Genomic DNA, 16,673 nt, shown 5'->3' with positions numbered 1-16,673 from the left:
ATAGTCTAATGGTGGTTGGTTAAAAGATTCAGCAATCTACTCAAACCCTTATTTCCCTCTGTGATAGAGGTACTGGTCTGGTCTCAAACCTTGGCCCTCTCGTTATCGAGGTAAGTTGGTCTGGTGATAGAAAACCCAGGTGGGGGTTTTATTTGGAACATCGAAAGGGGCTCATGACGCCAGGTCCTGTCTGTGCCCCTGGGGGTGTGCCAAGGACTTAGTGAAACTTTAAACAGAAATACAATTCTCTCACATTAACATCATTACATAGCATCCGTCATTTCACAAATAGTATCATCTTTACTCATTCATTTTGTACAACAATTCGATGTAAGCCTCATAACTGAGGCTAATGTATAAACAGCGTTATGGTAATGTGGCCGTTTTGTCTCTCATGAGTTTCACAAAATTGTACCAAATGAACCAGTTCGTAGCTGGATTCTTCACCGATCTTTTATACCTCCTCCAGAACATAAATATTGTTCAGACCTCCCGTTCTGTGAGGTGGAAGAAATTCCTTTGTTTTCTCTATGAAAACTCACTCTCTCTCTATACTGTGGCCATGAGGAGATAATCTCCACCAGGAATTTACGACCTCTCTGACTACAGCAGCCTGGGTGTAGGAGACAGAGAGAGATGGTGCAGAGGTAGGGGGATGGTGCTCGCTGTGTCCAAAGAGGGCATCGTCATGACAGAAGTTTCTAACTAGTGTTAGCACAATAACTGGCAGTCTATGGTAACTGCTAGCGTGCTAGTAGATACCATAGACCTCCAGTCTATGCGCTAACGCTATTTATCATTGGCTCGCGAAACTACCTCTAACTTCCTTCAAACTGGATGCAGAGACTTAAAAATAGTATCCATAAGTTCATCTGTCTCTGGGGAAGTAAACTCCCGAAGAATCCCTATAAGGCTAGGGTAAGGGTAGGAGGTTAGGGTTTAGGGTAGGGATGTCTCAAGGATCCCAAAAGCACTGACCCTACGGGCCCTTCCCACAGTGAATTCTGATTGGCCAAATGTCCTGTGGTAGGTAACCCCTGGCAAAGACCATTGTCAGCAAGAAGCAAAGGTAAACACAGGTATATTTGCAATGCAAAAGGTGCAGAAGGAAGAGCAAGAATACCGTACATGCACAGTGCACACAAACACCACTCGGGCAAGTGGTGCAGCAGTTTAAGGCACTGCATCTCAGTGTTAGAGGTGTCACTACAGACCCCGGTTTGATCCCGGGCTGTATCACAACCGGCCGTGATCGGGAGTCCCATAGTTCGGCTCACAATTGGCCCAGCGTTGTCCGAGTCAGGGGAGTTTTTTCCCCCTGGGTTAGGCCCGTCATTGTAAAGATGTGAGTTTGTTCTTAACTGACTCACCGAGTTAATACATAGTCACTAGCACTCCCTATTGGCCAGCGTGCACAGGACACGTGTTTATCCCAAGGACTGTAGAACTGTAGGCCCTCTGCTAATACAGTCATATATAATTCAACATAGGCCTATCCTTCCTCTTTTTAAAGACGCCGCTAATCTGACTTGACTGGAACTAGGTTCACTGCAATGTACACCAACTGAGTTTACATTTATCCGATAGGCTCATGTCAGGCTTTCAAGCCGGTCTCTAATCTCTCAAAAGGGAATACCACTACACAGTACACGTTAAAGCATCTATTCCCTCTGGCCTGTATGAGGCATTCCTCTCGACCTGAGTCATGTCTGCTGTTGCGTGTGTATGGTAGGGCAGCATCGGGCCGCCATGCCACATAGAAAACAGAATGGGATGCCAGTGAGCATACAATACTTTGTTGGTTTGGCCCAAAAAGATAGGTACACTCCCCTACTGTTAACATATAGTAGCAGAGGACATATTGTAGTCGCACAATCTGATTGCGTGCGTGTCACTACCTTCTGTAGACATTCTCCCTTTCCATGATAACTCCTGGAGCCACTTCTGTTCCACCCTCTGAAATTACACACTTCAGGGCTTTGCCAGGTCCTTTCTTTTCTCTCCTTCAGATTCAGGAAACACATACAGGTATAGACCTACACAGATATAGGTCATCTGAAGAGTTCATTCAAAGAGACAGATCGTAGTGAAGATATCTTTATTTCAGTCGGTACATAGATACGATATCAAATGTTGGGGGATTTGCAAATTGTGTTATGTTTTATGGAAAAATTTGATATCATATCCCTTGACAATTACATTTTCATAATTTTATCCAGAGCAATTTAACAGGAGCAATTAAGGTAAAGTGCCTTGCTCAATGGTACACAGACCGATTTGTCACCTAGTCGGCTCTGGGATTCAAACCAGCAACCTTTCGGTTACTGCCCCGCCGCTCTTAACCACTAGGCTACCCCGCACCTCCAATAACAGGGTGTAAATGGAGACGGCAGGTTTTTGGACATAGAAAGACAGAACCTGTCAGAGGGGTCTGACCATCACTCTTATAACGGAGAATACAGGGAGAAAACCCAAAAGGATTTTTTTCAATAAATCATCAAACCAAAGTGATCAATCCCCTCTGTTGGCATGAACACTTGACTTGACCCTCTACTAGTTATTTAGAACTCAGCCAGATTCGTTTTCCCTGGATTTACTGTATTCACATAAGACTTGTTGTGCCCAGCTTGTTGTTCATATGTCCATGAGTTAGTTATAAAGCATTGGATCAAAGTTGTGGCACGGTTGCTCTACTCTTCTCTGTTTCTCCTTGCGATGTATTTGAAACCTCATACACACGTGTGCATAAGACACACACACACGCACAACTTTGTTTGGCATTCTCTTGAGTGAGTGAGGATCATGACTCTGGGTTATTTCAAAAAGTTTGCCTTGAAGTGATTTTACTGCAGAGCCAGGAGAGTGAGCAAATGTGTTCTCTGTTCCTTCAAAACACACACACACACACACACACACACACACACACACACACACACACACACACACACACACACACACACACACACACGCATACACTCTGCAGGCCTATCTTCTTTGTTCAGTGTAAATGTTCATGTATATTTGGCCAGATGGACACACTCTCCCCTTCGCACTCTTAGCACAATGTGTGTCTGTGCACGGCCATGCCTGTGTCCTGATCTTACTATAGATTCATATAAACCTGGCTTTACTCATCTAAAAAACCCTCGGTGTCACATGATAAGTCAGTGCTCTGGGCTCAATAGTCTGACGGTGTGTGACATCACAGCGGGGATGTCTTGTGAGAAGAGAGAACGACAGAGACGCGCAGACAGATCAGAATGTGGCGATTGAGGCTAAGGGAGAGACACACCCGTAGCATCTCTCTTTTCTTTATCAACAGGAGAGTGAGCTGAAGAGCAGTACAGAGGCAGAGTGTAGCCAGGGCCTGCTGTGTGGGTAATGAGAAACAGAAGGGCTGAGATGGACTTGGATGATACTGGGGACGTTTGGTAAAGCTAGTCTGTTGATCTTCTAATGCTGCCATCAATGCGGGGTTCATTGCTGGGCACTGATTCGACAAGGAGCTGTGAAAGCACACTGTTTTCCAACCATCAGAACTCATCACTGGCACCGTTGTTGATAATGACAGCAGATAGGGAGGAATAGAGGGAGAGAAGGATAGGGGTGAATGGACAGTGGGTGTCATTCATGGGTAATGTGACATGCGTGACACTGGATTAGCCCGAAGGGAAATTCCCAGGTCAAAGAAGCGCTCCGTCTCACATGATGGGGGCCTTTGGTCACACTCTGTACTGAGAGGGGGGCAGCGAAACAGCTCCGAAGAAAAAGGGTTGTGGAGTAAACAATAATAAAAAAGAAAAGAAAAATTCCCCCGAAGGGTTTGGGGTGGTGAGATTCAAGTTTACGTTTCAGTCGTTTGTCTTTAGGGAGATTTGACTCATTGACTTCATTGAAGTACAATCAACTCCTGACGAGCGCACGCTGTGGTCACCAGTCCTAATCCAAGTACGGTACCTTATCTGTACTGGCTCAGGATTTGGTTTAATGCAGTTTTGCATCAGTCAACTGCAGTGATCGGTTGATGTCTAGGACGTCTACTTTGAGTGCCTTTCTCTCTCCTAATATTCTTTTTTTTGGGGGGGGGGGGGCAAATGAAAAAGAAAGAGGTAAGCAAAGGCTAGGAAAGAGGCAGGCACGTCATCACAACCACAGGACTTCTATGTATACTATATACACTGTGTACAAAACATTAGGAACACCTTCCCAATGTTGAGTTGCAAACCCCTTTTCCTCTCAGAACAGCCTCAATTCGCCGGGGCGTGGACTCTACAGGGGTGGAAAGCGTTCCACGGGGATGCCGGCCCTGGTTGACTCCAGTGCTTCCCACAGTGTCAAGTTGGCTGGATGTCTTTTGGGTGGTGGGCCATTCTTGATACACACGCAAAACTGTTGTCTTGCCCGTTCACCCTCTGAATGGCACACATACACAATCCATGTCTCAATTGTCTCAAGGCTTAAATATCCTTCTTTAATTAACCCGTCTCCTCCCCTTCGTCTACACTGATTGAAGTGGATTCAATAAGGGATCATAGCTTTCACCTGGTCAGAGCAGGTGTTCCGTTAGCGTTTTGTACGCTCAGTGTACAACAGCATCAATACAGCGCTTCACATTCAGTCACAGCACCCGATTCCTGACACTATAAGACAGAAAAACACAGAACTGCAAGGATAATATAAAGAGAAGAATGACTTCAAATGTATCCTCTCCCTCTCATCCAAGTCCCCAATAACCGTCTCTGGCTTGTCACCCTCGCTATTAAATCATAAGAAATCAATCTGTTTTTACAATTGGGTGGCAGTCCACAAAGCTACAGAATACTAAAAGAATCATACATGAGACAAACTCTGAACTGTTTTTGCCATAAACCTATTGTGAGAATGTTTGGAAAGTGCTGCCATTTGTGATTGCCTCACACGAAGTCAGACCCAATCAGATCAGCAGTTTAATGAGAAACAGATCAATCCTAGTAGCAAAACAGAACATGAAGACAAACATTCAAAGATGCCATAGCAAACTATGCAAGTCAAATCCTAGCAATATCAAATAGTGTAAAAGCAATTTAGCAAAGGCGTGAAAATGAATTCATTCTTAAGTCCTTGAATTCAGAGTAGTATACAGGATATGTTAAAAAAGCCGCACATATATTATACAGTACAATATTTCAACCTTCTTGCAATGTTCATATAATGTTCCCTATGTCTCAACCTCAGGCATTTTCACTATGACGCCTCTGCCACAGCCCCTTTGGGTTTGCCTGATGTCGTGTACCTTATGAACATTCCTATAGAGGTTATAACCAGGGGGAGTCACAACCGGCAGTGTCATTTTTCCATAATATGACAACCCGATGTTGTGCCATTCATCATCAATAATACTAATATCTGATTGTATGCATTGAACCTCTATCCCTCCACTCATTTTTCCCCAAATGATCCTCTTCTCCATCAACACTCTCCCAGCGAAACATTCTAGACCAGGGGTAGACAACTAGATTCAGCCACGGGACGGTTTTTGTCGTAGCGGATGGTCGGGGGTCTGGAACATCATTTGTACACTGCTATCTGACCACAACTAAGCCCAAAAGAGACCCCCCCCCCCCCCGTAATTTCATATCTTGAATTACATCGACTCTTTTTAAGATGTATTTGTGGAAATACTTGAGAATAGATTTCCTAAATTAACAGATTTTCATAAAGTAAACTAATTTCTCGCTGAATTTCTGGCGATTTGACAGTTTATTCTGAACCAAAACTTTGAGGGACCCTAGTCCGCAACACTTGTGGGTTTAAGTACATTTGAGTACTTCTTCCTCCAATCAGAGGAGACTTCGCTGGATCAGTCCTTTAGGGCACTTAATTTCTCTTGGCGGTTTAAAACTACATCTACTGAGTAAGGGCACTTCTTAGGACACATCTTATGGCCGTCTCATAATGGTTTCGGTCAGGATCAGGTTACATGACTGATCTTCAATTAGTCCTTTAGAGCACTAATACGAGACTTCATTGAGTGCGCGGGGCCCCTCTCATGCTGAAGTGTACTTGTTAGTAGCACGTGAGTTGCTCTGGTCGGTCCGGTCTGTGACTTTGAGCTTCATACAGGACTGCTTCTCATCAATCAACATCTCCGCTGGCAGACACCAGCAACACAGGCATGACTAGAGATAGAGATAGAGAACATTAGCTCTTTGTACATACATATAAGCCCATCAGGGGTTAACCCTATTTTGGTACGCTGTTTAGATGCTGTGTGTGTGTGTGTGTCTGTCTTACCCTGAAGCAGCTCTTGAAACGCTTGCTGACCATGTAGAGAGCGATGGGGTTGATGCAGGAGTTAAGAGATGCCATGTTGATCCCGATGTAGTCTAGCACCAGGAAGAAACTGGAGAAACACACACACACACACACACACACACACACACAACATGCTATTTCATCTCCTATTTACAATACTATGGTCAGTGTAGAGCGAGTGGGGCACAAAGATATTCCTCACCTGAGCAGTTCACAGCGGTTGGGGTCCTTCTCGTCATAGATGGTGAGCTTGAGGATGCGGCTGAGATGGAGGGGCAGCCAGCACAGAGCAAACACCAGCACCAGGCAGAATACTGTCTTAGCCACCTCCCGCCTCTACACACACAGAGATCAATCGATCAGCCAACTAATCCACCTACCTGGCTCCAGTGCCCGTCAGAAGTAAAAGAGGCCCATCTAAATGATTTAGGCTGTAGATAAAGGGCGAAGAGAGAGGTTACCTGTTTGAGATGGTCACTCAGGGTGATCTGGACTCCGTTCTTCTTCCTCAGCATCTCACAAGTCATCAGGGTGTAGAAGACGGCGGTGACGGCCAGAGGGAGGCAGAAATACACACTGAACAGCCACCAGTCCTTAGCGGACTTATAGAACTGGGCGACACACGGAGAAAACACCAATGAATACAGGGCACACCGGATAAACTCTGTTTAAGTCTACTGCAGTTCACAATGCAAAATTCCCCTTTAGAAAGAGCCACGGACTGTAGAGAAAATCTGCGTCTGACTGGTTCTGGTTGGGAGCCAAATCCTAATGCTGAAGTATGAGGGAAGTGAAGAAGTGTGAGAAGGAGTAACCTCAAGCAGACCCAAAGGGTCCGTGTAACGTAGTTCACTTCTGGTAACACATCACTTCATCTAAAACCTCTTTGGGACGACAACTACAAAAGCTCAACCTATCATCTATTGGGCACTCTGAGACGCACACACACACACACACACACACTCACACATGTACCCGCACTTGTGACAACACACACACTCAAACCTCCTTATCCAGACAAACGGGGGCCTCAAAAGTCAAGTGAATGATTTTTAAAACACAAGGGGAGAGTCGGCACACAACTTCCGCTTTCCCACACCAGGCCCCGACCAGGGACACTCCCTATAGCCCACTGTTGTTTGTGTGTGTACTGTATGTGTGTGTACTCGTGTGTGTGTGTGTCTACGCACACTCATAAAGTCTGATTTCTGCATGGGGTGTAGCAGACAGATGCGGAGGTGCTCTCCCTTGTAGTCCATGGCGAGCATGTCGAAGGCTATAGCCTCGGGGACCGCCAGCAGTATGGACAGCAGCCAGATGAGTGCGATCTCTATAGCCGTCCACTTGGGAACACCGATCCCCTTGATACGGTTCCACGACGCTACCGCGCGGTACCTGGGTGTAGGGGCGGAGGGGGAGAAACATTAGGGCAACCATTTCCGGGTAGTCGATAAATGCAACTGTGTGTGTGTGTTTGTGTGTGCGCGTGTTAGCATACCTGTCGATGCTCAGAGCACACAAGCTCAGCACAGTAATGCCCACTGAAGCTTTCTGGACAAACGGCACTAGTTTACACAGACCTACACCAAACGGCCAATCCTCGGCTAGGAGCTAGGGGTAAAGACAGGAGGATAGAGAAATCAGGGTTATTCCCAATGATCTGTCATGTAGTTGTATTAACCATATGGTATTTCATGATTTCCATGTCATTTCTATGTAAAAATGTTGTAAATAGGCTAGTGGCCCATAACATAAAGCACAACACAACATTTCGCACTATGCATTTCAGGCCTGTTGTAATCACGTGGAGGTTAACACCAAACTGACCCTAGATCAGCATTGAGGGTCAATCTCACCCTACTATATTGGAATCACATGTGGAGGTTTACACCAAACTGACCCTAGATCAGCATTGAGGGTCAATCTCACCCGACTGTATTGGAATCATATGTGGAGGTTAACACCAAACTGACCCTAGATCAGCATTGAGGGTCAATCTCACCCTACTGTATTGGAATCATATGTGGAGGTTAACACCAAACTGACCCTAGATCAGCATTGAGGGTCAATCTCACCCTACTGTATTGGAATCACATGTGGAGGTTAACACCAAACTGACCCTAGATCAGCATTGAGGGTCAATCTCACCCTACTATATTGGAATCATATGTGGAGGTTAACACCAAACTGACCCTAGATCAGCATTGAGGGTCAATCTCACCCTACTGTATTGGAATCACATGTGGAGGTTAACACCAAACTGACCCTAGATCAGCATTGAGGGTCAATCTCACCCTACTGTATTGGAATCATATGTGGAGGTTAACACCAAACTGACCCTAGATCAGCATTGAGGGTCAATCTCACCCTACTGTATTGGAATCATATGTGGTCGTCAGATCTCCACAGCACACAGATAGATTCTTCTGGTATGCATTTCATAATGTAACGTTTGCTCTCCCATTACCCAGATATCTGTAGTACTCTATCCAGGGTCCTTCCACCTCAAAAAAACAAGAAAGAGGACTTCAACACCCACCATCTCAGATTGTCTTGAAACTGTTCACGTTGTTAGAAACAGATACGATTAGCATTCCTGCAACATTCATCATGATCTCTGAGCAAGTGAAGGTAATCGATTGCACCCAAATTGACCATTTTCATTTAGATTTGTATGTCATTCTATAAATATAGTACCTAACATCCACTTTGAACCATTTTTTAAAATGTATTTATAATGCGTAAGACCTGAGAAATTGTCAAAAGACATCAACGGACCCCACACATCCCACACCAATCCTAACCCAACAACGAGTGTACAAAACATTAGGAACACCTGCTCTTTCAATGACAAGGCTGACCAGGTGAATGCAGATGAAAGCTACGATCCCTTATTGATGTCACCTGTTCAATCCACTTCAATCAGTGTAGATGAAGGGGATGTATACAGATTAAAGAAGAATTTTTAAGCTTTGAGACAAATTAGAGACGTGGATTGTGTATGTGGCATTCAGAGGGTGAATGGGCAAGGCAAAAGATTGAAGTGCCTTTGAACGGGGGTATGGTAGTAGGTAGGGGGCGACAAGGTTTGTGCTTTTCACGCTCAACAGCTTCCCCTGTGTATTAAGAATGGTCCACCACTTGAAGGACATCTGTAGAACACCTTCAACACCTTGTAGGCAGGGCGGGAGAGTGATGTTTTTCCCCCCTGTACAGAGAGATAAGTTAGTAGCTAGGGTTCCAACCAATTGGCCATAGATATTGATGGGAATATTCCACAAGTGGTGTTTCACCAAACGGACTTGTTGCGGATTTAAAAAAAATGGATGAGTGATTTGCACCATTATTTTTCTGTTCGTCGTGCAGTTTGACCTCTTCTTGACCGCTTTTGGCCACTTTGCATTCCTCATCTCTGACTCATTGTCAGCTGGGACCGAATCGAATGTTAGATACTATATTTATTGAATATTATATACATCTCATAAATTTACATTTTTAGTGCGATCAATTCGCTTAATATCTCAGAGACAAAATATATGTTTCAGGAATGCTCAACTTATCAGTTTCTAACTACAGAAACGGTTTCAGAACGATCTGAGATGGTGGGTGTCATGGCTTGCTGAGACGACATGGAATGTATCTCTCGCTCTCACACACAGGCCTACAACAGACAAATGTACAGATGCTGAAACAAAATATTAACACAACGTGCAACAATTTCTAAGATTTTACTGAGTAACAGTTGATATAAGGAAAATCAGTTCATTGAAATTAATAAATTAGGCCCTAATCTATGGATAGACTCACCCATTTGTCAGCCAGGCCCACCCACCAAGGAACCAGGCACAGCTAATCAGAATGAGTTTTCCCCCACAAAAGGGGCTTCATTACAGACGTAAATATCCTCAGTTACTGTGATACAGAGACCTCTAGCTACTGTGATACAGAAACCTATAGCTACTGTGATACAGAGACCTATAGCTACTGTGATACAGAGACCTATAGTTACTGTGATACAGAGACCTATAGCTACTGTGATGCAGAGACCCATAGCTACTGTGATACAGAGACCCATAGCTACTGTGATACAGAGACCCATAGCTACTGTGATACAGAGACCCATAGCTACTGTGATACAGAGACCCATAGCTACTGTGATACAGAGACCCATAGCTACTGTGATACAGAGACCTCTAGCTACTGTGATACAGAGACCTCTAGCTACTGTGATACAGAGACCTCTAGCTACTGTGATACAGAGACCTCTAGCTACTGTGATACAGAGACCTCTAGCTACTGTGATACAGAGACCTCTAGCTACTGTGATACAGAGACCTCTAGCTACTGTGATACAGAGACCTCTAGCTACTGTGATACAGAGACCTCTAGCTACTGTGATACAGAGACCTCTAGCTACTGTGATACAGAGACCTATAGCTACTGTGATACAGAGACCTATAGTTACTGTGATGCAGAGACCTATACTACTGTGATGCAGAGACCTATAGTTACTGTGATACAGAGACCTATAGCTACTGTGATACAGAGACCTAGCTACTGTGATACAGAGACCTATAGTTACTGTGATGCAGAGACCTATACTACTGTGATGCAGAGACCTATAGTTACTGTGAACCAGAGACTTAGCCACTGTGATACAGAGACTTAGCTACTGTGATACAGAGACTTAGCAGAGACATCGATCACAACATTCTTTTGGAGAGATTGGAAACCCAAATTGGTCTACACGGACAAGTTCTGGCCTGGTTTAGATCTTATCTGTCGGAAAGATATCAGTTTGTCTCTGTGGATGGTTTGTCCTCTGACAAATCAACTGTAAATTTCGGTGTTCCTCAAGGTTCCGTTTTAGGACCGCTGTTGTTTTCACTATATATTTTACCTCTTGGGGATGTTATTCGAAAACATAATGTTAACTTTCACTGCTATGCGGATGATACACAGCTGTACATTTCAATGAAACATGGTGAAGCCCCAAAATTGCCCTCGCTAGAAGCATGTGTTTCAGACATAAGGAAGTGGATGGCAGCAAACTTTCTACTTTTAAACTCGGATAAAACAGAGATGCTTGTTCTAGGTCCCAAGAAACAAAGAGATCTTCTGTTGAATCTGACAATTAATCTTAATGGTTGTACAGTCATCTCAAATAAAACTGTGAAGGACCTCGGCGTTACTCTGGACCCTGATCTCTCTTTTGAAGAACATATCAAGACCATTTCAAGGACAGCTTTTTTCCATCTACGTAACATTGCAAAAATCAGAAACTTTCTGTCCAAAAATGATGCAGAAAAATTAATCCATGCTTTTGTCACTTCTAGGTTAGACTACTGCAATGCTCTACTTTCCGGCTACCCGGATAAAGCACTAAATAAACTTCAGTTAGTGCTAAATACGGCTGCTAGAATCCTGACTAGAACCAAAAAATTTGATCATATTACTCCAGTGCTAGCCTCCCTACACTGGCTTCCTGTCAAAGCAAGGGCTGATTTCAAGGTTTTACTGCTAACCTACAAAGCATTGCATGGGCTTGCTCCTACCTATCTCTCTGATTTGGTCCTGCCGTACATACCTACACGTACGCTACGGTCACAAGACGCAGGCCTCCTAATTGTCCCTAGAATTTCTAAGCAAACAGCTGGAGGCAGGGCTTTCTCCTATAGAGCTCCATTTTTATGGAACGGTCTGCCTACCCATGTCAGAGACGCAAACTCGGTCTCAACCTTTAAGTCTTTACTGAAGACTCATCTCTTCAGTGGGTCATATGATTGAGTGTAGTCTGGCCCAGGAGTGGGAGGGTGAACGGAAAGGCTCTGGAGCAACGAACCACCCTTGCTGTCTCTGCCTGGCCGGTTCCCCTCTTTCCACTGGGATTCTCTGCCTCTAACCCTATTACAGGGGCTGAGTCACTGGCTTGCTGGGGCTCTCTCATGCCGTCCCTGGAGGGGGTGCGTCACCTGAGTGGGTTGATTCACTGATGTGGTCATCCTGTCTGGGTTGGCGCCCCCCCCCTTGGGTTGTGCCGTGGCGGAGATCTTTGCGGGCTATACTCAGCTTTGTCTCAGGATGGTAAGTTGGTGGTTGAAGATATCCCTCCAATGGTGTGGGGGCTGTGCTTTGGCAAAGTGGGTGGGGTTATATCCTTCCTGTTTGGCCCTGTCCGGGGGTGTCCTCGGGTGGGGCCACAGTGTCTCCTGACCCCTCCTGTCTCAGCCTCCAGTATTTATGCTGCAGTAGTTTATGTGTCGGGGGCTGGGGTCAGTTTGTTATATCTGGAGTACTTCTCCTGTCCAATTCGGTGTCCTGTGTGAATCTAAGTGTGCGTTCTCTAATTCTCTCCTTCTCTCTCTCGGAGGACCTGAGCCCTAGGACCATGCCCCAGGACTACCTGACATGATGACTCCTTGCTGTCCCCAGTCCACCTGGCCGTGCTGCTGCTCCAGTTTCAACTGACCTGAGCCCTAGGACCATCCCCCAGGACTACTTGACATGATGACTCCTTGCTGTCCCCAGTCCACCTGGCCGTGCTGCTGCTCCAGTTTCAACTGTTCTGCCTTATTATTATTCGACCATGCTGGTCATTTATGAACATTTGAACATCTTGGCCATGTTCTGTTATAATCTCTACCCGGCACAGCCAGAAGAGGACTGGCCACCCCACATAGCCTGGTTCCTCTCTAGGTTTCTTCCTAGGTTTTGGCTTTTCTAGGGAGTTTTTCCTAGCCACCGTGCTTCTACACCTGCATTGCTTGCTGTTTGGGGTTTTAGGCTGGGTTTCTGTACAGCACTTTGAGATATCAGCTGATGTACGAAGGGCTATATAAAATAAAATAAATTTGACTTAGCTACTGTGATACAGAGACCTATAGCTGCTGTGATACAGAGACCAAGTTACTGTGATACAGAGACGTATAGCAACTGTGATACAGAGACGTATAGCAACTGTGATACAGATACCTATAGTTACTGTGATACAGAGACCTATAGCTACTGTGATACAGAGACCTATAGCTACTGTGATACAGAGACCTAGCTACTGTGATACAGAGACCTAGCTACTGTGATACAGAGACGTATAGCAACTGTGATACAGAGACGTATAGCAACTGTGATACAGTGACCTAGCTACTGTGAAACAGAGACCTAGCTACTGTGATACAGAGACCTAGCTACTGTGATACAGAGACCTATAGCTACTGTGATACAGTGACCTAGCTACTGTGATACAGTGACCTAGCTACTGTGATACAGTGACCTAGCTACTGTGATACAGAGACCTATAGCTACTGTGATACAGAGACCTAGCTACTGTGATACAGAGACCTAGCTACTGTGATACAGAGACCTATAGCTACTGTGATACAGAGACCTATAGCTACTGTGATACAGAGACCTATAGCTACTGTGATACAGAGACCTAGCTACTGTGATACAGAGACCTAGCTACTGTGATACAGAGACCTAGCTACTGTGATACAGAGACCTATAGCTACTGTGATACAGTGACCTAGCTACTGTGATACAGTGACCTAGCTACTGTGATACAGAGACCTCTAGCTACTGTGATACAGTGACCTAGCTACTGTGATACAGTGACCTAGCTACTGTGATACAGTGACCTAGCTACTGTGATACAGAGACCTATAGCTACTGTGATACAGAGACCTAGCTACTGTGATACAGAGACCTAGCTACTGTGATACAGAGACCTATAGCTACTGTGATACAGAGACCTATAGCTACTGTGATACAGAGACCTATAGCTACTGTGATACAGAGACCTAGCTACTGTGATACAGAGACCTAGCTAATGTGATACAGAGACCTAGCTACTGTGATACAGAGACGTATAGCAACTGTGATACAGAGACGTATAGCAACTGTGATACAGTGACCTAGCTACTGTGATACAGAGACGTATAGCAACTGTGATACAGTGACCTAGCTACTGTGATACAGAGACCTAGCTACTGTGATACAGAGACCTATAGCTACTGTGATACAGAGACCTATAGCTACTGTGATACAGAGACCTATAGTTACTGTGATACAGTGACCTATAGTTACTGTGATACAGAGACCTATAGTTACTGTGATACAGAGACCTATAGCTACTGTGATACAGAGACCTATAGCTACTGTGATACAGAGACCTCTAGCTACTGTGATATAGTGACCTATAGCTACTGTGATACAGAGACCTATAGCTACTGTGATACAGAGACTTATTGCTACTGTGATACAGTGACCTTGCTACTGTGTTACAGAGAACTATAGTTACTGTGATACAGAGACCTATAGCTACTGTGATATAGTGACCTATAGCTACTGTGATACAGAGACCTATAGCTACTGTGATACAGAGACTTATTGCTACTGTGATACAGTGACCTAGCTACTGTGATACAGAGACCTGTAGCTACTGTGATACAGTGACCTAGCTACTGTGATACAGTGACCTAGCTACTGTGATACAGTGACCTAGCTACTGTGATACAGAGACCTATAGCTACTGTGATACAGAGACCTAGCTACTGTGATACAGAGACCTAGCTACTGTGATACAGAGACCTATAGCTACTGTGATACAGAGACCTATAGCTACTGTGATACAGAGACCTATAGCTACTGTGATACAGAGACCTAGCTACTGTGATACAGAGACCTAGCTACTGTGATACAGAGACCTAGCTACTGTGATACAGAGACGAATAGCAACTGTGATACAGAGACGTATAGCAACTGTGATACAGTGACCTAGCTACTGTGATACAGAGACGTATAGCAACTGTGATACAGTGACCTAGCTACTGTGATACAGAGACCTAGCTACTGTGATACAGAGACCTATAGCTACTGTGATACAGAGACCTATAGCTACTGTGATACAGAGACCTATAGTCACTGTGATACAGAGACCTATAGTTACTGTGATACAGAGACCTATAGTTACTGTGATACAGAGACCTATAGCTACTGTGATACAGAGACCTATAGCTACTGTGATACAGAGACCTCTAGCTACTGTGATATAGTGACCTATAGCTACTGTGATACAGAGACCTATAGCTACTGTGATACAGAGACTTATTGCTACTGTGATACAGTGACCTTGCTACTGTGTTACAGAGACCTATAGTTACTGTGATACAGAGACCTATAGCTACTGTGATACAGAGACCTATAGCTACTGTGATACAGAGACCTATAGTTACTGTGATACAGTGACCTATAGTTACTGTTATACAGAGCCCTATAGCTACTGTGATACAGAGACCTATAGCTACTGTGATACAGAGACCTAGTTACTGTGATACAGAGACCTTGCTACTGTGATACAGAGACCTATAGTTACTGTGCTACAGAGACCTATAGCTACTGTGATACAGAGACCTATAGTTATTGTGTACAGAGACCTATAGCTACTGTGATACAGAGACCTATAGCTACTGTAATACAGTGACCTATAGTTACTGTGATACAGAGACCTATAGCTACTGTGATACAGAGACCTATAGCTACTGTGATACATTGACCTATAGCTACTGTGATACAGAGACCTGTAGTTACTGTGATACAGTGACCTATAGTTACTGTGATACAGAGACCTATAGCTACTGTGATACAGTGACCTAGCTACTGCGATACAGAGACCTATAGCTACTGTGATACAGAGACCTATAGCTATTGTGATACAGAGACCTATAGCTACTGTGATCCAGAGACCTATAGCTACTGTGATACAGATACCTATAGCTACTGTGATCCAGAGACCTATAGCTACTGTGATACAGAGACCTATAGCTACTGTGAAACAGAGACTTATTGCTACTGTGATACAGTGACCTAGCTACTGTGTTACAGAGACCTATAGTTACTGTGATACAGAGATCTATAGCTACTGTGATACAGAGACCTATAGCTACTGTGATACAGAGACATATAGCTACTGTGATACAGAGAACAATAGCTACTGTGATACAGAGACCTATAGTTACTGTGATACAGAGACCTATAGCTACTGTGATACAGAGACCTATTGCTGCTGTGATACAGAGACCTATAGCTACTGTGATACAGTGACCTAGCTACTGTGATGCAGAGAACTATAGCTACTGTGATACAGAGACTTAGCTACTGTGATACAGAGACCTATAGCTACTGTGATACAGATACCTATAGTTACTGTGATACAGAGACCTATAGTTACTGTGATACAGAGACCTATAGCTACTGTGATACAGATACCTAGCTACTGTGATACAGAGAGCTATAGCTACTGTGATACAGAGACTTTGCTACTGTGATACAGAGACCTATAACTACTATGATACAGATACCTATAGCTACTGTGATACAGAGAC

The 16,673-nt window shown here is 44.4% G+C and overlaps 1 protein-coding gene across 1 annotated transcript in view; it reads right to left on the bottom strand.

The window, feature by feature from the left end:
• Positions 1-4,745: 4,745 nt before the first annotated feature.
• LOC135558963 (endothelin receptor type B-like) overlaps positions 4,746-16,673 on the bottom strand; it is a 61,537-nt gene continuing 49,609 nt past the window's right edge. Inside the window, exons 3-8 of the mRNA XM_064993215.1 lie at positions 7,793-7,905; positions 7,485-7,689; positions 6,756-6,905; positions 6,497-6,630; positions 6,274-6,382; positions 4,746-6,158 (exon numbers count right to left, since the gene is read on the bottom strand). Coding sequence (XP_064849287.1) covers positions 6,027-6,158; positions 6,274-6,382; positions 6,497-6,630; positions 6,756-6,905; positions 7,485-7,689; positions 7,793-7,905 — 843 coding nt within the window. The 3' untranslated portion in view covers positions 4,746-6,026. The remainder of the gene's footprint in view (positions 6,159-6,273; positions 6,383-6,496; positions 6,631-6,755; positions 6,906-7,484; positions 7,690-7,792; positions 7,906-16,673) is intronic.

Source organism: Oncorhynchus masou, chromosome 17 (assembly GCF_036934945.1).
Source record: "Oncorhynchus masou masou isolate Uvic2021 chromosome 17, UVic_Omas_1.1, whole genome shotgun sequence".
In the NCBI taxonomy this organism is placed as follows: Eukaryota; Metazoa; Chordata; class Actinopteri; order Salmoniformes; family Salmonidae; genus Oncorhynchus; species Oncorhynchus masou.
The sequence above is the reverse complement of the archived record's forward strand: the minus strand, read 5'-3'. Positions and strand labels throughout refer to the sequence as shown.